Source organism: Rhinoraja longicauda, chromosome 7, assembly GCF_053455715.1.
Source record: "Rhinoraja longicauda isolate Sanriku21f chromosome 7, sRhiLon1.1, whole genome shotgun sequence".
Taxonomy (NCBI): Eukaryota; Metazoa; Chordata; class Chondrichthyes; order Rajiformes; family Arhynchobatidae; genus Rhinoraja; species Rhinoraja longicauda.
Genome location: NC_135959.1, coordinates 41,983,250 through 42,009,511, shown reverse-complemented (window position 1 = coordinate 42,009,511; position 26,262 = coordinate 41,983,250). Strand labels below are relative to the sequence as shown.

The 26,262-nt window shown below is 46.2% G+C and overlaps 1 protein-coding gene across 2 annotated transcripts in view; it reads left to right on the top strand.

Annotated features, from left to right (window-relative positions):
• The window catches only part of b3glcta (beta 3-glucosyltransferase a), a 72,230-nt gene that overhangs the window by 37,865 nt on the left and 8,103 nt on the right, over nt 1–26,262 (top strand). The window contains exons 12-13 of one of the 2 annotated variants that reach the window (XM_078403039.1): nt 9,441–9,540; nt 23,075–23,194. In XM_078403039.1, the coding sequence (XP_078259165.1) occupies nt 9,441–9,540; nt 23,075–23,194 (220 nt within the window). The remainder of the gene's footprint in view (nt 1–9,440; nt 9,541–23,074; nt 23,195–26,262) is intronic. The other variant, XM_078403040.1, reaches the window with a different exon arrangement.

The following is a 26,262-nucleotide window of genomic DNA, read 5'->3' as shown; positions in this document are numbered from 1 at the left end:
TTCTTTTTCTCCAGAGATGCTGCCTGACCGTAATGGTAAACCGTAAGGCAGTAATGGTCGAGCCTTTGCCTTGAATGAGAAATAAGCTTCAATGTGATTCAGCAGTTCATGTTGTGGGATGAGGTGCACTGCAGGAAGTTTGCCCGTGTTGGTCTGCAGTCAGGGTTAAGAGCAGTGGATAGGATTTTCCGACATTTTCGCCACCTCCAACTGGATCCCATCACGAGTCACATCTTCCCAACTCCACCCCTTTCCACCTTCTGCAGAGACCGTTCCCTTCGCAACTCCCAGGTCAACTCATCCCTTCCCACCCAAACCACCCCCTCTCCAGGTACCTTCCCCTGCAACCGCAGGAGATGCAACACCTGTCCCTATAACCTCCCCTTTCTTGATCTCACTGTCTCCATCACAGTATATGAACTATCAACTGATGTCTATTATAAACCTACTGACTCCCACAACTATCTAGACTACACTTCTTATCACCCTGCCTCCTGCAAATACTCTATTCCCTGCACCCAATTCCTCCGTCTACGCCGCATCTGCGCCCAAGATGAATGGGTGTTCCATACCAGGACAACCGAGATGTCCTCATTCTTTAGATTACGGGGGTTCCTTTCTTCCATCATAGATGAGGCCCTCACACGTGTCACCTCAGTACCCCGCAGCTCCACTCTTGCTCCCCCTCCCCCTAGTCGCAACAGGGACAGAGTCCCCCTCGTCTTTACCTTTCACCCCATCAGCCGTCGCATACAATACATAATCCTCCGACATTTTCACCACCATCACCGAGATCCCAACACTAGTCACATCTTCCCATCTCCACCCGTTTCTGCCTTCCGCAAAGACCGTTCCCTTTGCAACTCCTTGGTTAACTCATCCCTTCTCACTCCTTCCCCAGCTACCTTTCCCTGCAACCACAGGAGATTCAACACCTGTCCCTATACTTCCTCCCTCGACTCTGTCCAGGGACCCCGACAGTCCTTTCAGGTTAGGCAGAGGTTCACTTGCACCTCCTCCAACCTCATCTAGTGTATCTGTTGTTCAAGGTGTGGACTCTTACACATCGACGAGACCAAACGTAGAATGGCTGACCGCTGAACACCTTAGCTTAGTCCACCTAGGCCTACCTGATCTCCCAGTTGCCAAACACTTTAATTCCCCTTCCCATTCCAACACTGATCTTTCTGTCCTAGGCCTCCCCATTGTCAGAGTGAGGCCAAACACAAATTGTTGGAACAGCATCTCGTATATCACTTGGGCAGCTTACAGCCCAATGATATGAATATTGATTTTTCCTCATTCAAGTAACCCTCGCATTCCCCCCCTCTCTCCATCCCTCCCCCACCCAAGTCATACCAGCTTCAAAGTCGTCTTGTTGAGTCTCATTGTCTATACTCGTTTTCACCTGGGCCACAGCTAACAATGGCCTGTTTCCTTTCTCATCTTTACTTTTTGGGCATATCTTTCATTCATTTGTTCTATATCTCTATACATCACCATTTATATCTCTCATTTCCCTTTCCCCTGACTCTTAGTCTGAAGAAGGGTCTTGACCCGAAAAGTCATCTATTCCTTTTCTTCAGAAATGCTGTCTGACCTGCTGAGTTACTCCAGCTCTATGTATCTATCAGCAGATCGGATTGTCAGGCATTGGGCTGCCTTTTGATGAATGAGGTACAAATCTTTCAATCCAGTTGGACAGCCGTCAAAGTCAAACAGAGAGCTTTCTTCACTGCCTATGGAGTTGCACAAGATGCAAGCAAAGAGTTTGCTATTTTTAAAAGTGTAGAGCACTCATAGAGTCACAGAGTCATAGAGTGGTACAGCGTGGACCTTCAGCCCAAACTGCCCACACCGGCCAACATGTCCCATCTACACTAGTCTCACCTGCCTGCATTTGTCCCATACTCCTCTAAACCTATCCTATCCATGTACCTGCCTAAATGTTACTTAAATGTTGTGATCACGTGATAGTACCTGCCTCAATTACTTCCTCTTGAAGCTTGTTCCATACACCCACCACCCTCCGTGTGACAGTTAACCTTTAGGTTCCTATCTTTCCTCTCATCTTTCCCCGGTGACTAGTGGGGATCGCAAGGCTTGATGCTGAGACCCCAGTTATTTACAATACATATTAACGATTTAGACGAGAGAATTAAATGTAACATCTCCAAATTTGCGAATGACACAAAGCTGGGTGGCAGTGTGAGCTGCGAGGAGGATGATATGAGGCTGCAGGGTGACTTGGATAGGTTGGGTGTGTGGGCAGATGCATGGCAGGCAATGTGGATAAATGTGAGGTTATCCACTTTGGTGGCAAAAACAGGAAGGCAGATTATTATCTGAATGGTGTCAGATTAGGAAAAGGAGAGGTGCAACAAGACCTAGGTGTGCTTGTATATCAGCCACTGAAAGTAAGCATGCAGGTACCGCAGGCAGTGAAGAAAGCTAATGGCATGTTGGCCTTCAATGAGAGAGGATTTGAATTTAGGAGCAAGGAGGTCCTACTGCAGTTGTACAGGGCACTGGTGAGACCGCACCTGGAGTATTGTGTGCATTTTGATCTCCTAATTTGAGGAAGGACATTATTGCTATTGAGGGAGTGCAGTGTAGGTTCACCAGGTTAATTCCCGGGATGGCAGGACTGACATATGATAAAAGAATGGGTCGAATGGGCTTGCATTCACTGGAATTTAGAAGGATGAGAGGGGATCTTATAGAAACATTTAAAATTCTTAAAGGATTGGACGAGGTAGATGTAGGAAAAATGTTCCCGATGTTGGGGGAGTCCAGAACCAGGGGTCACAGTTTAAGAGTAAAGGGCCTGTTCCACTTAGGCGATTTTAAGGCGACTGCCGGCGACTAGGCTGTCGCCAACAGTTCGCCGGGGTGTCGCGGGCATGATCGTGAGGAGTCTTCCAAAAATCGTAGTGGATCTCAGCGCGTCGCTGAGAAATCATCCGGAGTGAAATTTCTCGGCGACAGCTGGCTTGTCGCCAGGTATCGTTGCTTATTGCGGGCGCTGTCGCATGCTGTCCCCAGGTTTGATAGGTTCTCTTAGATGCATTTAGAAGCACATAATATTAAAATAAATAAAGTCATTTCAAAATACCGTAAAATGCTTGTGTTTAACCAATTTATTTACCGTCAGGAAATTTGACAGGTAGATTGGAGGCAACAGTTTGACGGTCAGGTAAGGGTGGGAATTTTCGCCATGTTTATGGCCATCAACCATTACATTTAAAGTGGGCTCCCAACCCTGATATGCAACCCAGAAACCAGATATACATCTCCCATACATTTTCAAAGAATGCCCACACACTTTTCATAAAAATCCACTTAACCACTTTTTAAATTAATTTTTTAATACTGCTATTAGTAAACTGGAAGTAAATCCAGTTTATGCCTTGTTACAGTGAAGCTTGGTTTTTAAGTAACTCATACAAGATGTTACAGTTCAAAACTCTCAAGTACTTACCGACTTGTCAGTGATTTCAGCGTAAATTAGGACGCCAGAGAAGCATTGACAGCATGGGAATTTCACGATGTTTCCGAAGACGGTGTAATCTCGACCTGACTCGGCATTGTCGTGGTCATTGTTGTCGGGTAAATGAAAATTTTGGCGATCTGCATCGACTTTGGCAGTCGCCAAAAAAATCGCTTAAGTGGGACAGGCCCTTAAGGGATAGGCCATGTAGGACTGAGATGACAAAAAACCTTTTCACCCAGAGAGTTGTGAACCTGTCGAATTCTCTGCCACAGAAGGCAGTGGAGGCCAATTCACTGGACGTTTTCAAAAGAGTTAGATTTAGCTCATAGGGCTAAAGGAATGAAGGGATATGGGGGAAAAAAGCAGGAACGGGGTACTGATTTTAGATGGTTAGCCATGATCATATTGAATGGCGGTGCAGTCTCAAATAGCCAAATGGCCTACTCCTGCACCTATATTTCTATGTTTCTATCTTTCCCCTCTCACCTTAAACCTATGTTTTCTGATTCTCGATTCCCCTACTCTGGGCAAATGACACTGTGCGTTTACCTGATCTATTCCTCTCATGATTTTGTACACCTATGTAAGATCACCCCTCATCCTCCTGTGCTCCAAGGAGTAAAGTCCTAGCCTGCTCAACCTCGCCCTAGAGCTCTGGTGCTCGAGTCCTGTCAGCATCCTGGTAAATCTTCTCTGCACTCTTTCCAGCTTGACAACATCATTCCGAAAACAGGGTGACCAAAATGGAATGAAGCAGAGTGTGTAAAAGCAAACTGAATCCTTTACAACCAATGGATGATTCAGTATTTCAGGTGATATATTTGGAGTCATAGGAAAAAAATAGTCCTGAGCCAACATTTTTGTCACCTCCAACGGGATCCCACTACTGGCCACATCTTCCCATCTCCACCCCTTTCTGCATTCCACAGAGACCGTTCCCTCCAAAACTCCCTGGCCACTCATCCCTTCCCACCCAAACCACCCCCTCCCCAGGTACTTTCCCCTGCAACCGCAGGAGATGCAGCACCTGTCCCTTTACCACCCCCCTCGACTCCATGCAAGGACGCAAACAGTCTTTCCAGGTGTGGCAGAGATTCATCTGCACCTCCTCCAACCTCATCTACTGCATCCGCTGTTCCAGGTGTCAACTTCTCTACATCGGCGAGACCAAGCGCAGGCTCTGCAATCGTTTCGCTGAACACCTCCGCTCAGTACGTCTTAACTTGCCTGATCTCCCGGTGGCTCAGCACTTCAATTCCCCCTCCCATTCCCAATCTGACCTTTCTGCCCTGGGCCTCCTCCATTGTCAGAGTGAGGCCCAGCACAAATTGGAGGAACAGCACCTCATATTTCGCTTGGGTAGTTTACACCCCAGCAGTATGAACATTGACTTCTCTAACTTCAGATAGTCCCTGCTTTCCCTCTCTTGCCCTTCCACCTTCCCAGTTCTCCCACTTGTCTTCCTGTCTCCGATTACTTTCTATCTTTGTCCCGCCCTCTCCCCTGACATCAGTCTGAAGAAGGGTGTCGACCCAAAACATCACCCATTCCTTCTCTCCTGAGATGCTGCCTGACCCGCTGAGTTACTCCAGCATTTTGTGTCTATTTGGAGTCAGAGATCCATACAACATGGAAATAGTCCCTTCGGCCCACTGTCCCCACTAACGACTAAGTTGGCACCCTGGGCTAATACTATTTGCTTACATTTGACCCATATCCCTCTAAACCCTTCCTATCCATGTATCTGTTGTATGTTCTCTAAAAATCTTGATTGGTGCACAGTGGCACAGCGATAGAGTTGCTGTCTTACAGCGTCGGAGACCTGGGTTCGATCCTGACTACGGGTGCTGCCTGTACGGAGTTTGTAGATTCTACCTGTAACTGTGTTCGTCTTCTCTGGGTGCTCCTGTTTCCTCCCACAACCTGCAGACCTGCGGGTTTGCAGATGATTTGGCTTCTGTATATTGTCTCTAGTTTTAAGGATGGGATAAATAGAACTAGTGTGAATGGGTGATCGATGGTCGGCGTAGACTCTGCTCTACAACACTCCTCGGGGCCCTGTCATTCACTTTGAAGGTCCTGCCATGGTTTGATTTCCAAAAAATGCACACCTTGCACTTATCTGCATTAAACACCATTTGCCACTCCTCAGCCCACTTGCCCAACTGATCAAGATCCTGCTGTTATTTTTGATAATCATCTTGCAGGCTGGTAGGAGTCATAGTCATCCTCAGACCGGAAACCAACACCAGCGAGCTAAATATGAAAGTAAAGTGGCAGGACTTGCATTAATGAATTGATTTATGATTTTCTATTGCTTTTTTTTGTCTAAAAAAAGATTACTTTCAACCTTTGCCATCATCATAAATCAAACACTTGGATACGTAACATGAATGTCAAAACTCGTTATCCAAATGTCTTATTATGCAGTGTTTCAAATAATTGGTTGAGCAGAACTGTCGGTAATTAAACTAAGTTAGGATTTTCATTGATCTTTTTCATAAATGCAATGGTACATTTTGTTCCAACTAGTGAACGTTTATACCTTGGAGCGCAGGAGGATGATGGGTGATCTTGTAGAGGTGAACAAAATCATGAAAGGAATAGATCGAGTTTACACATAGAATCCTTTGTGAGAATCTTTTGCACAGAGCCAATTTCTAAATGAGGGGAAAATTTTCGTTTGGAGAGTTTAGTTAGTTTCGTTTATTGTCACGTGTACCTAGGTACAGTGAAAAGCTTTTAGATGCGTGCTTTCCAGTCAGCGGAAAGATTACATACGAGTCGTCCACAGTGTACATGTAAAAGTCAGAAATGCTGTTGTTGGAGTAGAGGTTTAAAAGAGTGGGGAGATTGTAATGCGTGATTACAGATCCACTTCTGGGGCCAGAGAGTCATCTAGTTTAGTGGTACAGCATAGAAACAGGCTCTTTGGCCATAGAGTCCACGCTGAACATCGGTCACCCGTTCACACTAGTTCTCTGTTATGCCACTTTCCCATCCACTCCGGGCACACTAGGTGTAATTTGCAGATGCCAACTCAACTACAAACCTGCACATCTTTGGGATGTGGGAGGAAACCGGAGTACCTGGAGGAAACCCAAACACCTGGAGGAAACCCATGTTGTCAGTGTCAGAGGGAGAACGTGCATGCACCACACAGGCACCCAAAGTCAGGATTGAACCCGGGTCTCTGGCACTGTGCGGCAACGGTTCTACCCGCTGCACCACTGTACAGTCCTGAGGTTAGTGATGTGCAGTGTTCAAGAGGCAGATGGTTGTTGGTAATCATTTTATAATTTCTTCCTAAAGTGGCCTGACCTGAACTCGTTGCAATAATTCAGCTGAGGCCTATAATTTGACATAATTTCTCTACTTTTATAATCTTATGAATTAATTAACAGACCATTTTCTCAATGTGTCGTTCCACTTTCAGGACTTTAAGCACACGCACAGGTCTTTCAGTTCCTGCACACCATTTACAATATATTGTTCCCTATTCTTCAGTTTAATATGTGTAACACTTTTCTCTATATTAAATCTGTCCATTCAGCCACTTTCCAATGGTTCTTTATTATCACCTATTCCAAGGGTCTGTTCTGTTTTGGCATACAGTTCAGTAAATTATTGCCATACAAAAATACAATCCAAGATTAAGTACAAAGTCCATATACAAGAGTTGCCAGGTTTGGTGCTATTTTCACAGTCCCAGTACAGCTGGCCATAAAGGCCTGTTGCAGTCGTCGCCTCCGCCCCGCGAACCGTCATCCCTCTCCTTGCCTGGCCACTGTCAGCCTTCGTGCCCCGGGGGAGCCTCCCGCAGCCGAGCTTGATGGTAAGAGCCCGGTTCTTCGTACTGTCCCTTTGTCTAGCGTCCAGTGGCATCGTGGCATCTACCCTCCTCCCCGGTCCGAGCTTGGCAGCTTCCCTCTCCGAGCCGGTTCCCGGGTCCACGGCAGCTTCCCTCTCCGGGTGGATTCCCGGGTCCACGGCAGCTTCCCACTCCGGGTGGATTCCCGGGTCAGTGGCAGCTTCCCTCTCCGGGCCAGTTCCTGGGTCAGCGGCAGCTTCCCTCTCCGAGCCAGTTCCAGACCCTGAGGGCCTTATCTGTTCTGACAAAAAAAAGTGATTGAGAAGGTTACGCTTACACAGGAACGTGAGAAATAGGATCAAGATGAGCCCTTCAAGCCGAATCCTTCATTCATTGAGATCAGAGCTAATCTATCTCAGACCTCGTTATGTGACATTAATTCCGTATCCTTTAATGTTGAGAAATCTAACAATCTCTGCAGTGAATGAACATAGTAATTAATCTAGTGTTAATAATTCCAAAGATTCACTGTCCTCTGTGAAGAAGAAGGCATATGGTAGGCTTGCCCTCATTGAATAGAAGTCAGGAGGTCATGATGTAGCTTTAGAGGAAAGGATACATAGTGCTGGAGTAACACAGCAGGTCAGGCAGCATCTCTAGAGAACATGAACAGGTGACGTTTCAAAAAAGGATCCCGACCCGAAATGTTACCTAACCATGTTCTGCAAAGATGCTGCCTGGCCCGCTGAGTTACTCCAGCACTTTGTGTCTTTTGGTGTATTAACCAGCATCTGCAGTTCTTTATTTCTGCAGCTTTATAGGACTTTGGTTAGGCCACAGTTGGAGCATTGTGTGCAATTCTGGTCACCCTATTACAGGAAAGATGTGGAGGCTTTGGAAAGGATGCAGAGGTTTTCCAGAATGATGCCTGGATTAAGGGGTATTAGCTACAGGCAGGGAGGTTGGATGGACATAGATTGCTTTCTCTGGAATGTGGTTGCGGGGAGACTGGATAGAAGATCGATAAAATTATAAGAAGCATAGACAGGGTAGACAGTTAGAACTTTTTCCCAGGATGGAAAAGTCAAATACTAGAGTGCAGAGCATCAAGGTGAGAGAGACAAAGTTTGAAGGAATTGTGCCAGGCAAGCTAAGTTTAATTCAGAGATACAGCATGGTGACAGGCCCTTTGGCCACTGAAGTCATGCCGACCATCGATCACAGTTCACGCTAGTTCTACGTCATCCCACTTTATTATCTACTCCCTACACACTAAAGACAATTTACAGGGGCCAATTAACCTACAAACCCGGCCTTCTTTGGAAAATGGGAGGAAACTGGAACACCCAGAGTAAACCCATACGACCACAGGGAGAACATTGCAAATTTCACAAAGACAGCATCTGATTTCAGGATCAAACCTGTGACTTTGGCGCTGTGAGGCAGTGGCTCTACCAGCTGCACCACTGTGCCGTTCATTCTTGATGAGAGAGAGGGAAGCCAAATATGGAGGGGAATGTGGTGTTGAGGTTAGAATTAGATCATTTATGATTTTTTTAAATGGCTGGAGGGAATTGCAGATTCTGGAATCCTGAGTAAAACAGCGTGCTGGATGAACTGCAGGTCAGGCAGCATCGGTGGAGGGAACCAGCGACGTTTTGGGTCGGGACCCTTCTTCAGGGTCAAGAGACTTACAGTGACTTTAAACTTTAGAGATAAAGTGTGGAAACAGGCCCTTCGGCCCACCGTGTCCACGCTGAGCAGCGATCACTCCGTACACTAGTACTATCCTACACAGTAGGGACAATTTACATTTTTACTGAAGCCAATTAACCTACAAACCTGTACATCTTTGGAGTGTGGGTGGAAACCGGATTACCCAGAGAAAATCCACGCAGTCACAGGGAGAACGTACAAACTCCATACAGACAGCACCCGTAGTCAGGATCGAATCCATGTCTCTGGTGCTGTAAGGCAGCAACTCTACTGTTGTGCCATCGTGCCCCCCTTGTGCAATTCATATGTTCTACAGTTTTCGTCAAACAAGCTACCTCAGAAAATTGGATCTGAGATCAAATTTATCGAACTTCTGCTATTTTAAAAGAGTTTAGACTTATTTTCTTGTGTATTTTTCAGGGCACTGTGGCAAAACATTTGCAATTCTTAAACGATTTGTTAGTAAAGCTGTTCCTGAGGTTCCCTGGCTTATGATTGTGGATGATGACACTTTGATAAGGTAATGTGACAAGATTAAAATAATTTCCCATTGGTTAGATGTATTTGTGTCGTAATTTTGGCTGCATAAACTATTCAGTGTTATAGCATATGTCTGCTTCGGAATACTTAGATAATGCCTGAACAAGCTGTGGGAGATAGTTCCTTGAAGTAAAATATTGTAAGATTTATTGGAAAAGTAGTTTCTTTGTTAACTGGAGCTAAATATTAAAGGTAATTCAACTTGCAACCATTTTGTTCTTACTTTCACATCTTTTGTGTATGGGTCTCTTCCTATCCTTTGATCTTATCATTGTATTTGATTGATTGATTGAAAGATGCAGCATGGAAACAGGCCCACTGAGTCCACACGACCATCGATCACTCGTTCACACTAGTTCTATGTTATCCCACTTTCTCATCCATTTCCTACACAGTAGGGCAATTTTACAGAGGCCAGTTAACCTAAAATCTCGTACGTCTTTGGGATGTGGGAGGAAACCGGAGCACCCGGAGGAAACACACGCGGTCACATGGAGATCGTGTAAACTCCACACAGATGGCACCTGAGGTCAGAATCAAACCCGTGTCTTTGATGCTGCAATGCAGCAGTTCTACCCACTGCGCCGCTGTGCTGCCCTCAATGTTCCATGGCTCATCTTTATCTAACTTTATTTATTCTGCTCTGCAATGGGCACATTTGGAAGAACAACACAAATAACTGTACAAGATTGATCAAGTGCCTTAAAAACTGTTTTAGGGCATTGATTTTGAGATTAGAGTCATGGAGTCATCCAGCATGAAACAGGCCCACTCAGCCCAACCTTCCCATGCTGCCCAAGATGCCCCATCTACACTAGTTCCACCTACCCGCGTTTGCTCCAGATCCCTCTAAACCTTTGTCATCTAAGCACCGGTCCAGTTTTTTTAGTATTTTCCAATATACTAAGGTTGTATTTTCATTCTGTTAATAAGATTTCCAATGTTGGAAAGTGTGGCAAAGATTACAGAGTGGAGAGCCGTCGTTAATATGTATAATAAATTTTGGCAAACAGAGTTCAAAACAATACCAGGTGCATGCCAGGGTGCCCATGAGCAAGAGAGGGAATTGCAGATGCTGGTATCCTAAACTAAAAATCAATGCAGGAAGAACATTAGTGGGTCAGGCAGCATCTGTGGAAGGAATGGACACACAACGTTTCAGTTACAAAGTGCTGGAGTAACACAGCGGGACAGGCAGCATCTCTGGATAGAAGGAATGGGTGGCGATTCGGGTCAAGACCTTCTATCCAGAGATGCTACCTGTCCCGCTGAGTTACTCCAGCATTTTGTGTCTATCTTCGGTGTAAACCAGCATCTGCAGATCCTTCCTGCACATTTAAGTTCCTCCAGCATTTTGTTTTTTGGCATGAGTGTTTGTCTGCTTCAGATAAAAGACATGTGACTGGAACAGCGTGTAAAACTAATTCGTAAATGACTATATCAATTAGCGTGATATATGTAGGCGATGGAATGAATTAACAATATTCTAATATCTGCAGCAATACAGGCAAAACCTGTCTTGCAGAACATTTCAGAGAACAGATGTTTCATGAAAACATATCTTTGAAGTGTACTCTTGAAATATAAGCAAAGGTTTCCATGATAGTGTGGCGGCTCCCGAGGGTCGGGCCATACCACTCACGACCCTTCGGCACGGGAATGGGTCGATCCAAGGAGGCGGACTTCAGCCGGGAGTATAAAGGTCAAGGACCGCATGACTCTCATTCCCTTTGGAGTTCCAGCTAGATACAGTAAACACACTTTCGTTAACCCTGACTACTTGTTGTTATTTCGGCCTACTTGGCACACTACAATAGGGGAATAAACTGTTCCTGTGACCGATGGTGCATGTGAGGTTTATGGGGGAAGAAGGGAGGGGGGAGGATTTTGTAGTTACCTAAAATGGGAGAATCCTATCCTCCCTGTAATGGTGATAGGAACACGATGCATCGACTTCTCCAACTTTAGATAGTTCCTCTGGCCCTCCCTTCCCCTCCTCCTTCCCAGATCTCCCTCTATCTTCCTGTCTCCACCTATATCCTTCCTTTGTCCTGCCCCCCCCCCCGACATCAGTCTGAAGAAGGGTCTCCGCCCGAAACGTCACCCATTCCTTCTCTCCCGAGATGCTGCCTGACCTGCTGAGTTACTCCAGCATTTTGTGAATAAATCGATTTGTACCAGCATCTGCAGTTATTTTCTTATGCATCCTCCTGGCCTTGCTTGATGTCCAGACCTCGAGCAAGCTGCTTGGCCAACATCAGTGTGAGTTGCTGGGTGGTTTTGGGCCTGGGCTAACACAGTAAGGGATAGGCTCCTGGAGGATTCCAAAGCATCGACTGCAGCACAAGCAGACCTAAATCAACTTTAGAGTAAATGGGAACAATGGAAGATATGATTGTAATGAAAAGTGTGGTGGATGATTGTGTAGTGTACAGGGTGATACAGGGTATCTCTAAAGTCTAAAGAAATATGAACTGCAGTCATCATTCCGAGACAGTGCAAATCCACGATACAAAATACTCTAAGTTGATACACTCCCCGAGGTCATTGCTATTAAGGTATTCTCTGTAAATAAGAGGCACTTACTGTTACTGTGTACACACTTCAATAAAGTTGAAATTATTTAAAATCAAAAACAGGCTGAAAAGTGCTTCCTATCCTCATTACTAAGTCAAGTCCTGCCAGAGGACATCAAAACCACCAGGAAATAAACAGAATTTAAAATGACATTTTGAGAACTCAAAATGAAAACAGCTCATCATGAAAGATGAAACTGACCATGCTTTAGTTTAGTTTAGAGATACAGCGTGGAAATAAACACTTTGGCCCACCAAGTCCGCGCCAACCATCGATGACATGTTATCCCACTTTCTCATCCACTTCTTATACACGAGGGGCAATTTACAGAGGCCAATTAACCTACAAGTCCACACATCTTTGGAATGTGGGAGGAAACCCACACGGTCACAGGGAGAACATACAAACTCCATACCAACAGCACCTGTGGTCAGGATCGAAACCCTACCACTGCGCCGCCGTGCCATCCCAAATTTCATTTGGAATAATGCTGCCGTGCTGTATGAGATTCTGTTCCATTCAGATGGGTGTATCCACAAAACGCTCTTCAAACAGCACTATTTTTTTAGGTTTGCAAGCTGCATTCTAAACTTTTCAAGTTGAAATGTGGTCAATTTGAAAAATTGGCACAGCTGGTAAAGCTGATGCCATCCTGACCTCGGGTGCTGTCTGTGTGGAGTTTGCTCGTTCTGGCAACTCAGCGGTGCAACTGGTTGAGCTGCCGCCTCATAGCGCCAGAGACCCAGGTTCAATCCTGACCTCCGGTACTGTCTGTGTGGAGTTTGTACGTTCTGGCAGCTCAGTGGTGCAGCTGGGAGAGCTGCTGACTCCCAGTGCCAGAGGCCCGGGTGCGATCCTGACCTTGGGTGCTATCTGTGTGGAGTTCTACCTCCAACACCACCCCTGACAGTGTGTTCCAGGCCCCCACCACTCTCTGTCTAAAAAAACTTACCACGCGCATCTCCGTTAAACTTTGCCCCTCTCACCTTAAAGCTATGCCCTCAAGTGGTGTACATTTCCACCCTGGGGAAATAGGTTCTGACTGCTACCCTAGTTATGCCTTTTATAAATAACACTTCATTTCATAACCATTCCTCTCATTTGCCGTAGTCCTGTTTTGTATGCCATTCACCAAGTAGCAGGCTCGTGCATCAAGCTGCAAGTTAATTACGTGACTCATTAAACTCCATCTTTATTTCACAGAGAGCCTGATCTAGAAAGTTTAATTCTTTTCAACGTTAAATTAAAAATTAAAGCCTCGTGCTTATGTGACAACCATCTGGATAGGAACAGATTCCCCAGTGCGGAAGAGTTCTAGAGGACAGGCAGAAAGTTCTGCTGAATTATGTAAAAAGATTTAGAAAGTTCAAGCTGCAGAAATTTAAAAAGTAATATAAAGTCTTAATAAAAAATACAAAGAGCAAATAGCATTTAATGTGAAACCATTATAGGGAGAATCATTGTCTTGTTTTTTAAATCTGGAGCTTTAGAGTGATATTGGAGACTTTATATCCTGTTGTTTGTCATTTTCTAAAAACTTTCCATCCAGTCAACCAGGTTGGAATCAGGCCCTTTGCCCCAACTTGCCCATGCTGACCAAAATGCCCTGTCTACAACGTTTAAATTAAGATGAATTAGTGGAAGTCCATTCAAAAATAGTTTCTTGTACACTTTTCAGTTGCTCCTTTGGTAGATCGAGCAGGAAGCTGTGGGTAAAAAGAACAGGATTTTATTTTACCATAGTTTCAATTTTGTGTGTCTTGATTTTACTGTCGACACAAGGAACTGTAGATGCTGAAATCATGAGCTAAACACAAAGTGCTGGATTAAATCAGCAGGTCAGAGTCATAAAGTGATACAGTGTGGAAACAGGCTCCTCGGCCCAACTTGCCCACACTGGTTAACATCTCATAGCTACACTAGTCGTACTGTCTGCGCTTGGTCCATATCCCTCCAAACTTGTCCTGTCTATGCACCTGTCTAACTGTTTCTTAAACATTGGGATAGTCCCAGCCTCAACTGCCTCCTCTGCCAGCTTGTTCCATACACCCACCACCATTTGTGTGAAAAGGTTATCTCTCAGATTCCTATTAAATCTTTTCCCCCTCACCTTGAACCTATGTCCTCTGGTCCTCGATTCCCCTACTCTGGGCAAGAGATTCTATACATCTACCGATCTATTCCTCTCATGATCTTATACACCTCTATAAAATCACCCCTCATCCTCCTACGCTCCAAGGAATAGAGACCCAGCCTACTCAACCTCTCCCTATAGCTCAGCCCCTCTAGTCTTGTCAACATCCTCGTAAATCTTCTCTGAACCCTTTCAAGCTTGACAATATCTTTCCTAGAACATAGTGCCCAGAACTGAACACAATACTCTAAATGCAGTCTCACCAACATCTTATACAACTGCAACATGACCTCCCAACTTCTATACTCAATATTCTGACTGATGAAGGCCAATGTGCCAAAAGCCTTTTTGACACCTCATCTACCTGCGACTCAACCTTCAAGGAACCATGCATCTGCACTCCTAGATCCCTCTGCTCTACAACACTCTCCAGAGGCCTACTATTCACTGTGTAGGCCCTGCCCTTGTTAGAAGTCCCAAAATGTAACACCTCACATTTCTCTGTCAGGCAGCAACTCTAGATAGGATAGGCGACGGTTTGAGTTGGGATTCTTCTGCAGACTGATTCTAATGGGGGAGTGAAAACTGGAAAAGAAAGGTGGGGGTGGGGCAAAGCCTGGCAAATTATAGGTGGATACAAAGAAACATAGAAAATAGGTGCAGGAGTAGGCCATTCGGTCCTTCGAGCCAGCACCGCCAATGGCTGATCATCCAAAATCAGTACTGCGTTCCTACTTTTTCCCCATATCCCTTGATTCTGTTAGCCCTAAGAGCTATATCTAACTCTCTCTTGAAAACATCCAGTGAATTGGCCTCCACTGCCTTCTGTGGCAGAGAATTCCACAGATTCACAACTCTCTGGGTGAAAAAGATTTTTCCTCATCTCAGTCCTAAATAGCCTACCCCTTATTCTTAAACTGTGACCCCTGGTTCTGAACTCCCCCAACATCTAGCCTACCCAATCCCTTTAAAATCTGATATGTTTCTATAAGATCCCCCCTCATCCTTATAAATTCCAGCGAATACAAGCCCAGTTGACCCATTCTTTCATCATATGTCAGTCCTGCCATCCCGGGAATTAACCTGGTGAACCTACACTGCATTCCCTCAATAGCATGAATGTTCTTCCTCAAATTAGGAGACCAAAACTGCACACAATACTCCAGGTGTGGTCTCACCAGGGTCCTCTACAACTGTAGTAGGACCACCTTGCTCCTGTACTCAAATCCTCTTGCGATGAAGGCCAACATGCCATTTGCTTTCTTCACTGCCTGCTGTACCTGCATGCTTACTTTCAGTGACTGATGTACAAGGACACCCAGGTCTCGTTGCACCTCCCCTTTTCCTAATCTGACACCATTTAGATAATAATCTGCTTTACGGGTGAGGGGGGTTGATTGGAAGATGGGTGAGCAAAGACTAGAGGTGAGAAGGAGAGGAGTGACCTATGAAGCCAGAGGGAGGGATATAGATGGAAGGGGATGCGGGGGGGGGGTAGGAAGAAAAGAAAGGGGGCAGGATAGTGGGAAAAATGATGCGCATCAGAGGCACAGGCATGAGAGGGGGAGATGGGGGCTTTATGACCTAAAATTGGAGAATTTAATGTTCATACCATTGGGTGTTAAACTACTAAAGTGACCTTGGCAACAGCAGGGGGAAAGTCATCCAGAATCTTTGCTATCAGTTTTTAAACAATATTAAGAAGATGTAGAAAATTTGAATGATTGTACAGAGAGGGCAGAATTGGATTTGCCTGAAGCATCATTTATTATTGGAAATGGTCACCCTGCAGAAGTAAAACAGGTAGACTCTCCCCACCTCCTCTGGCTTCACAATTCGTGACTCTTCAATCCTTTTGTATCGCTCCTTTTTTTCATCTCTAGCCTTTGTCCAACCATCTGCCTATCAACAACCCTCCCTCGCCTGCGTTCACCTATTACCTGCCGCACTTTGTCCTGCCTCTCCTCTCTTCCAGCTTTCTCTCACCCCCCTCCCCCATACAATCAGTCACCTATCCAGGACCTCTAAAGTTTAGTTTAGTTTATTGTCACTTGTACCGAGGTACAGTGAAAAGCTTTTTGTTGCGTGCTAACCAGTCAGCAGAGACTATACATGATTGCAATTGAGCTGTCCACTGCGTCCAGATGCAGGATAAAGGGAATAACGTTTAGTGCAAGATAAAGTCCGATTAACGATAGTCCAAGGGTCTTTAATGAAGTAGATAGTAGTTCAGGACTGCTCTTTCGTTGTTGATAGGGTGGAGATGCCGCCTGAAATGTAGAGTTACTCCAGCACTCCAGGTTTGGCGCTGTAAGGCAGCAACTATCCTGCTGTGCCACCTGCCGCCCATATATCGGAATATTTGCGGTGCACTCCATGAGTGTATGTCTGGCACAGCTTGCAGTTTGGGAGGCCACGTTATTTATGCTGTTGTACAGACATTGCTGATTCCTGCAGATCACATCCATCCCTTATCACTTAATCGACAAAACTATAAAACAAGGAAAACAGTATGTGATACTCTCATAGTCATTATTGATGTTTCATGGTACTGTTTGATTACCATGGGTTTTTTAATCATTTATTTATGGGATGTGGGCGTGATGGTCAGGGCAGCTTTTATTACCCTTGTGTTGTATTACTGCTTGGGCACTAATGAGCAGTCCATGGGATGAGGTACGACCCCGCCAATGACATTAGAGAGCAAGTTTCAATATATTGTTTAGTTTAGAGACACAGCCCGTTGAGTCCACACCAGCCATCGATCACCTGTTCACAGTACTTCTATGCTATCCCACTTTCTCATCCATTCCCTACAAACTAGAAACAAATTTACAGAGGCCAATTAACCTACAAACCTGCACTTCTTTGGGACGTGGGAGAAAACTGGAGCATCTGGGGGAAACCCACGTGGTCACAGGGAGAAAGTACAAACTCCACATAGACAGCAACCACGATCAGGATCGAACCTGGGTGGTTGGCGCTGTGAGGGTGGTTGGCGCTGTGAGGGTCGTTGGCGCTGTGAGGGTGGTTGGCGCTGTGAGGGTCGTTGGCGCTGTGAGGGTCGTTGGCGCTGTGAGGGCCTTTGGCGCTGTGAGGGTGGTTGGCGCTGTGAGGGTCGTTGGCTCTGTGAGGGTCGTTGGCTCTGTGAGGGTCGTTGGCTCTGTGAGGGTCGTTGGCTCTGTGAGGGTCGTTGGCTCCGTGAGGGTCGTTGGCTCCGTGAGGGTCGTTGGCTCTGTGAGGGCCGTTGGCGCTGTGAGGGCCGTTGGCGCTGTGAGGGTAGTTGGCGCTGTGAGGGTCGTTGGCGCTGTGATGCGTTGGCGCTGTGAGGGTGGTGGGCGCTGTGAGGGTGGTTGGCTCTGTGAGGGCCGTTGGCGCTGTGAGGGCCGTTGGCGCTGTGAGGGTCGTTGGCGCTGTGATGCGTTGGCGCTGTGAGGCGTTGGCGCTGTGAGGGCCGTTGGCTCTGTGAGGGTGGTTGGCGCTGTGAGGGCCGTTGGCGCTGTGAGGGTCGTTGGCGCTGTGAGGGCCGTTGGCGCTGTGAGGGCCGTTGGCGCTGTGAGGGTGGTTGGCGCTGTGAGGGTGGTTGGCGCTGTGAGGGCCGTTGGCGCTGTGAGGCGTTGGTGCTGTGAGGGTCGTTGGCGCTGTGAGGCGTTGGCGCTGTGAGGGTCGTTGGCGCTGTGAGGGCCGTTGGCGCTGTGAGGGCCGTTGGCGCTGTGAGGGCCGTTGGCGCTGTGAGGGTCGTTGGCGCTGTGAGGGTGGTTGGCGCTGTGAGGGCCGTTGGCTCTATCCACTGTGCCACTGTGTGCCACCCCTTGATCTTCCAAAACTCACCCAGCTAAGCAGTGATTCATTGGATGGTACTAAATGCACCATGCCTTGGTAAGGTTTAGGTTTATTATTGTTTAAGTAAAGTGAAAGAATAAAAATAAGAGACAGATGTGAATTTATTCTGAAACCAAATGTCAGGAAAATGGTAGAATCCATCAAAAAAGATGTAATGGAGAAGTTGGAGATTCAAGATGCAATTATGTGGTGATGATTAATTTATGAAAGAGAATAATAAACCATACAGCAGATCTTGGAAATAATTATCATATATCATATCGTTCTCCACACATGCTCTCCAAAGGCTGAATATTTACTGCATTTTCTATTTTAATTTATGGAAGTGAAATGTGTTTGGCAAATCCTCTAGTTTATTTAATCTATATTTAATGGGATTGATAAAGAGCAACCAGTGATTGATGTTTTCACAAAGGGTTTAAGGCACGCTATGTTGAGGGTGATATATTAGCATTGATAGAGAGCTGACTAATGACTAGAGGGCAAGGAGCAGACAGAAACAGGTTATTATTGGCAGAATGCAGTGGCGTATCTAGGGGATGGCACGTGCCCTGGGCACCACTTGAAGGGGGGCGCCAGTGACACAAGGGACAATTTTACATTTTATACCAAGCCAATTACCTACAAACCTGTACGCTGTTGGAGTGTGGGAGGAAACTGGAGCACCCGGCGAAAACTCATGCAGGTTACGGGGAGAACGTACAAACTCCGTACAGACAGCGCAGCTGGTCAGGATTGTAAAGCAGTAGCTTCACCACTACATTGCCGATAATGAGTGCTTTAGTCCAATTGATCTGCGATACCATTAACCCTTTACGCAAGTCATAGTAAAATATTAAATGGTGCTTTGTAACTGGAGGTTTTATTCCACTCCACAGTTATACACATATAGACTTCTCAAAGGCTAGTAGATCACCTCTGATCTAGGCTATTGTTGGAATACAGGTCCACCACCGATTTTCCGGCACCCTTGGTTCTAGAGCCTTGCCAAATTATCCGTTTTGTCAGACCAACAGAAGGGGCTGAGATACTGGCCCGCAAAGCCGGCCTCAGAAGTTGGCTAAGGGGACGAATTGGCCGGCTCTGGCCGGGCCGGAGTTCCAGAGCCCCAGCCGCAGGGAGCAAATTCAACCCGCCAATTGGCACTGAAGTCCCGATGAGGTCGAGATTGGCCGCCTCACCCAGCCTGGGGATAACATTTTCGGGGGGGGGAGGGGGAGGAGGAGGAGGAGGAGGAGGACTTCCATGGAGAGATTTCAAGTGCGCTCTCTGTCCGGATTAAGGGGGGGGGGCTGGACCACCGGTTGCCGGAAAATCGGCGGTGGACCAGTAGCACCTGTAGGACCTGTGGGTGGCTCGGTGGCGCAGCGGTAGAGTTGCTGCCTCACAGCGAATGCAGCGCCGGAGACCCGGGTTCGATACCGACTATGGAGTTTGGATGTTCTCCTCGTGACCTGCGTGGGTTTTCTCTGAGATCTTCGGTTTCCTCCCACACTCCAAAGATGTACAGGTATGTAGGTTAATTGGCTTGATAAATGTAAAAATTGTCCTTAGTGGGTATAGGATACTGTTAATGTGCGGGGATCGCTGGTCGACGCGGACCCGGTGGGCCGAAAGGGATTGTTTCCACGCTGTATCTCTAAACTATATCCCCAAACACGCACAGGACGGGCCCTACCTGGTCCGTGTCAGGTGTTTGGACAAGGGCTCAATTTCAGTGCCTGCCATAGGCGCTATTTTCCGAAGATACGCCTCTGGCAGAATATTAGTAATCTAATTCCACAAGGACCAGTGCTGTATAGAGTCACAGTGTCACACAGCACGGAAACATACCCTTTGACCTTCAGTTGAACAAAGGGGACTATGAAGGCATGAGAGAGGAGCCGGCCAAGGTCGACTGTAAAAGGATCCTAGCAGGAATGATGGTGGAACAGCGATAGCAGGAATTTCTGGGCATAATCCAGAAGATGTAGGATCATTTCATTCCAAAGAGGAAAATGAATTCTAAGGGGAGTAAGAGGCAACCGTGACTGACAAGATAAGTTAGGGATGGAATAAAACTAAAAGAAAAGATGTATAACATAGCAAAGAGTAGCAGGAAGCCAGAGGATTGGGAAACTTTCAAAGGATAACAAAAGGTAACAAAAAGGGCAATACGGGGTGAAAAGATGAAGTACAAGGGTAAGCCGGCCAAGAATATAAAGAATGATAGTAAAAGCTTCTTTAGGTATGTTAAGAGAAAAAGATTAGTAAAGACAAATGTGGGTCCCTTGAAGGCAGAAACAGGTGAAATTATTATGGGTAACAAGGAAATGGCAGAAGAGTTGAACAGGTATTTCGGATCTGTCTTCACGAAGGAAGACACAAACAATCTCCCAGATGATCTCCCAGGACGGAGGATCTAGGGAGACAGAGGAACTGAAAGAAATTTGCGTTAGCCGATAAATAGTATTGGGTAGACTGATGGGACTGAAGGCTGATAAATCCCCAGGGCCTGATGGTCTGCATCCCAGGGTACTCAAGGAGGTGGCTCTAGAAATCGTGGACGCATTGGTGATCATTTTCCAATGTTCTATAGATTCAGGATCAGTTACTGTCAATTGGAGGGTAGCTAATGTTATCCCATTTTTCAAGAAAGGAGCGAGAGAGAAAATAGGGAATTATAGACCAGTTAGCCTGACATCGGTAGTGGGGAAGGTACTGGAGTCAATTATTAAAGAAGTAATAACGGCGCATTTGGATAGCAGTAAAAGGATTGGTCCAAGTCAGCATGGATTTATGAAGGGGAAATCCTGCTTGACTAATCTGGATTTTTTTGAGGATGTGACAAGTAAAATGGATAAGGAAGAGCCAGTGGATGTAGTATATCTGGATTTTCAGAAAGCCTTTGATAAGGTCCCACACAGGAAATTAATGGGCAAAATTAGAGCACATGGCATTAGGGGTAGGGTATTGACATGGATAGAGAATTGATTGGCAGACAGGAAGCAAAGAGTAGGAATAAACGGGTCCTTTTCAGAATGGCAAACAGTGGCGAGTGGAGTGCCGCAAGGCTCTGTGCTGGGGCCACAACTATTTACAATATATATCAATGATTTGGATGATGGAATTAAAAGTAACACTAGCAAATTTGCAGATGACATAAAGCTGGGTGGCAGTGTGAACTGCGAAGAGGATGTTAGGAGGTTGGAGGGTGACTTGGACAAGTTGAGTGAGTGGGCAGATGCAATATAATGTGGATAAATGTGAGGTTATCCACTTTGGCGGCAAAAACAAGAAGGCAGATTATTATCTCAATGGTGTCAGATTAGGTAAAAGGGAAGTGCAACTCGACCTGAGTGTACACCAGTCACTGAAAGTAAACATGCAGGTTCAGCAGGCAGTGAAGAAAGCTAGTAAAGAGGTCCTTCTGCAGTTTTTTAGGGCCTGGTGAGACCACATCTGGAGTATTGTGTACCGTTTTGGTCTCCTAATTTGAGGAAGGACATCCTTGCTATTGAGGCAGTGCAGCGTAGGTTCATGAGGTTAATCCCTGGGATGGCGGGATTGTCATATGAGGAAAGATTGGAAAGACTGGACTTGTACTCACTGGAATTTAGAAGGATGAGAAGCGATCTTATAGAAACGTATAAAATTATAAAAGGACTGGACAAGCTAGATGCAGGAAAAATGTTCCCAATGTTGGGGGAGTCCAGAACAAGGGGTGACAGTCTAAGAATAAAGGGGAGGCCGTTTAAAACTGAGGTGAGAAAAAACTTTTTCACCCAGAGTTGTGAATTTGTGGAATTCTTTGCCACAGAAGGCAATGGAGGCCAATACACTGGATGAATTTAAAAGAGTTAGATAGAGCTCTAGGAGTTAGCGGAATCAAGGGATATGGGGAGAAGGCAGGTACGGGTTACTGATTGTGGATGATCAGCCATGATCACAATGAATGGCGGTGCTGGCTCGAAGGGCCAAATGGCCTCCTCCTGCACCTATTTTCTATGTTTCTATGGCCCAACTGATATAGTCTTTCTACTGACTGGTAGCACGCAACAAAAAAGCTTTTCACTGTACCTCGGAACATGTGACAATGAAACAGTACAGCACAGGAACGGGCTCTTTGGCCCACAATATTTGTGCTGAACATGACGCCGTTAAACTGATCTAATCTGCCTGGATATGGTCCCTATCCCTCTATTCCTTGCATTTCCATGTGCCTAACTAAAAACCGTTAAATGCCACTTTCATATCTGCCTCTATCACCACCCCTGGCACCATGTTCGAGGTGCTCACTACCCTCCATGTAAAAAACACTTGTCCGGCACATCCCCATTAAATGTTCCCCTTATCACCTTAATGCTGTGCCCTCTAGTGTTGGACATTTCCACACTGGGAAAAAGGTTCTGACTGTCTACCCTTTTAATCCTCATTGTTTGACAACATTTGTAATTTGGAAGCACCACCCATTGCAAAACTCTGCTGTTCATTGTTTCGTGCATGTTGTGGTTCTAACGTATATTGATCTAAATGTATAATGTCCGCATACACTTCCAGTCTTCAAAGATCAGCTGTCTCCTGTTTTACATTTATTCTAATATGAGTTCATATTAAGCATAATAACTTCACAGATTTATGAAGCCAATACTGAAGTGGGACATTTTGTTTTTGGAGACAATCTCCAGAACAAAACAAAGGACCCACCGTTTATTCTTGGTAAAGCAAATGGGACTAGCTTGGATGGGGCACCCTAATTGGCATGGACGGGTTGGGCCGAAGGGCTTGTTTCCGTGCTGTATGACGCTGTGACTCTATGATGGAAATTGCCTTGTGACTGCCTACATAATTACCATCGGAATATTCCACTACATCCCACGCGGCCGCAGGGGGAACATGGAGTGAGACATAGTAAGACATTAGTTTTACTTTGTTATAATGGTACATTAGGCATGTACTAATGGGTGACTATTTAATGCAGCATTCCAAGGCTCCAAAGATTACTCAGCTGTTACGACCCAAGTGAGGCCATCTTCCTCGGAGAGCGCTATGGATATGGACTGAGCACTGGTGGATACAGCTATATCACAGGAGGTGGAGGGTGAGTGGGCAAGGTCTGTGTGCACCCATTCACATGGATCTACAGGCAGGCTCCCGCACGAAAAACAATGACAACTCTCTCCCCCCCCCCCCCCTCCCCCGCCACCTTCTCACTCGCCCTCTCCCCCTCCTACCTCCCCATCACCAATTCCATAAGTTCTTGGAGCAGAATTAGGCCATTCAGCCCACCAAGTCTACTCTGCGATTCAATCATGGCTGATCTATCTTTCCCTCTCAAGCCCATTCTCCTGCCTTCTCCTCATAACCGTACTAATCAAGAATCTGTCAATCTCCACTTTAAAAATATTAATTGGCGTCCAGAGCAGTCAGTGTCAATGAATTCCACAGATTCACCAAGGGCAGTATGGTGGAGCAGTGGTAGAGTTGCTGCCGTACAGCGCCAGAGACCTGGGTTCAATCCTGACTATGGGTGCTTGCCTGTAAGGAGTTTGTACATTCTCCCCGTGACCGCATGGGTTTTCTCCAGGATCTCCGGTTTCCTCCCACACTCCAAACACCGACAGGTTTGAAAGCTAATTGGCTTGGTATCATTGTAAATTGTCCTTAGTGTGTGTAGGATAGTGTAAGTGTGCGGGGATCGCTGGTTTGGTGGACCGAAGGGCTTGTTTTCGGGTTGTATCTCTAAACTCGAAACCACCCTCTCACTGAAGAAATTCCTCCTCAACTCCATTTTAAAGGTACATCCTTTTATTTTGAGGTTGTGCCCGCTTGTCTGAGACTCTCCCATGAGTGGAATAATCATCTCCACTTTCACTCTATCCAGGCTTTTCACTATTCCCCTCTCTTTCAGTGCCTCCCTCAGCACCCCTCCCTCTGATTCTTACTTGCCCTTCCCTCTCTTGCCCCTTGACACATCCCAAACCTACCTGCCCTATCAAGAATTCCCTTCCAGCTCGGTGACAGATTTTGCACGTCCCAAATATGCCTCATGCACCACTTAGAGTCCTACAGCTGACCAAGATACCCCATCTACGTTAGTCCCACCTGCCTATATTTGGCCCATATCCCTCTAAACCTTTCCTATCCATGTCCCTGTCCAAATGTCTTTTAAATGTTGTGATAGATTGTATCTGCCTCAATTACTGAAGAAGGGTCTCGATCCGAAACGACACCTATCAATCTGAAGAAGGCTCTCGACCTGAAAAGTCACCTATCCATGTTCTCAGGAGATGCAGCTCGACCCGCTGAGTATGGGCCAAATGCAGGCAGGTGGGACTAGTGGCATCTTGGTTGGCATGGACGAGTTGGGCAGAAGGGGCCTATTTTTCTTGCTGTATGACTTTATGACAAAGGTCCAGAGCAGATTTCTTTCAACGTAATCAATGGTCAGGGAGCTTAAGGCTCCAAGGATAGGGATGTAAGCACATCACTGCAGAAAATAAGGCTGTACGCGTAACCACCACAATAGGATTCATATTCCAATTACTAAGAATAGACACAACCAGGCTAATCTGATGACAGAGTGAACTGAAAATAATGTGAGGACTTTTAACATTGGAAATTGGGTGCAGAGATGAAATAGCGTGCAAAATAAATTAACTGATGATCAAAAGCCAAATACTCAATTATTTAATCATCCTTTAACACTGAAATGTTTGGTCAATTTGAGATTTAACTAACGATAAAATAAAATGCAATTAATAACAAAAATGATACGCAAGTACTAAGTTCAATGTTTCTTTATTGTCACTCTATGATACATAGAGCACTGTAAAATGCTGTTGCACAACCCACAAAGTCGCCATATTTTGGCGCCACAGCGGTAGAGTTGCTGCCTTACAGCGAATGCAGTGCTGGAGACTAAGGTTCGATCCTGACTACGGGCGGCGTCTGTACGGAGTTTGTACATTCTCCCCGTGACCTGCGTGGGTTTTCTCCGAGATCTTCGGTTTCCTCCCACACTCCAAAGACGTACAGGTATGTAGGTTAATTGGCTGGGCAAATGTAAAAATTGTCCCTAGTGGGTGTAGGATAGTGTTAGTGTGCGGGGATCGCTGGGCGGCGCGGACCCGGTGGGCCGAAGGGCCTGTTTCTGCGCTGTATCTCTAAATCTAAAAAAAATCTAAAATGTCCAAAGTATACGATACGATAGAACTTTATTTATCCCAGGAGGGAGATTGATCCACCAACAGTCAAAAAAACACAAAATATATGAAACATGAAATTAAAGTAACGAGTGGAAAGGATTGGGGATGTGCAAAGATTGAGGACGGGAGTCATTCTCAGTCTACCCCACGACAGAAGGGGGAGGAGTTGTACCGTTTGATAGCCACAGGGAAGAAGGATCTCCTGTGGCATTCTGTCCTACATCTAGGTAGAACCAGTCTGTGGCTGAAGGTACTCCTCAGATTGACCAGTGTGTCATGGAGGGGGTGAGCTCCTCAAACCACAGTTTGAGGAGCATCCTCCCCTCCAAGACCACCTCCTATGAATCCAACTCCGCCCCCGGAACGAAGCCAGCCTTCCTGATGAGTTTGTTGATCCTAACGGCGTCCGCAACCTTCGTCCTCCTGCCCGAGCACAAGGCAGCCAAGAAGATGGCACTGGTTGCCACCAATTTGTAGAACGTCTGCAGCATCTTACTGCAGATGTTGAAGGAGCGGAGCCTTCTCAAAAAGTACAGCTGGCTCTGCCCATTCTTGTATAGGGTCTCAGGTTTCCTGGACCAGTCCAGTTCACTGTCAAGGTACACTCCAAGGTAAACTGCTCATCCACACCATTGATTACAGGGGACAGGGGTGTTCCTCTCCTAAAGTCCACCACTACCTCCTTAGTCTTGTCGGTGTTGAGCTGCAGGTGATTCAGCCCATACCACTCAATAATGCACCTCTGCATTCAGCTTCCCTCCCCTCACTGATGCAGTCCACAATTGCAGAGGCGTCTGAAAACATCTGCAGGTGGAAATACTGGAGCGCCCCCGATCCAGGTAAGCCCCAGGCTGCTGCAGCCCGCGATCGTACGTCCATCTCCATAACGGTAGGGTTGGGAGAGGGGGAGGGTGAGATTTAACAGCAACCCAAGGGGCAACTTTTTATTCATAGGGAGGTG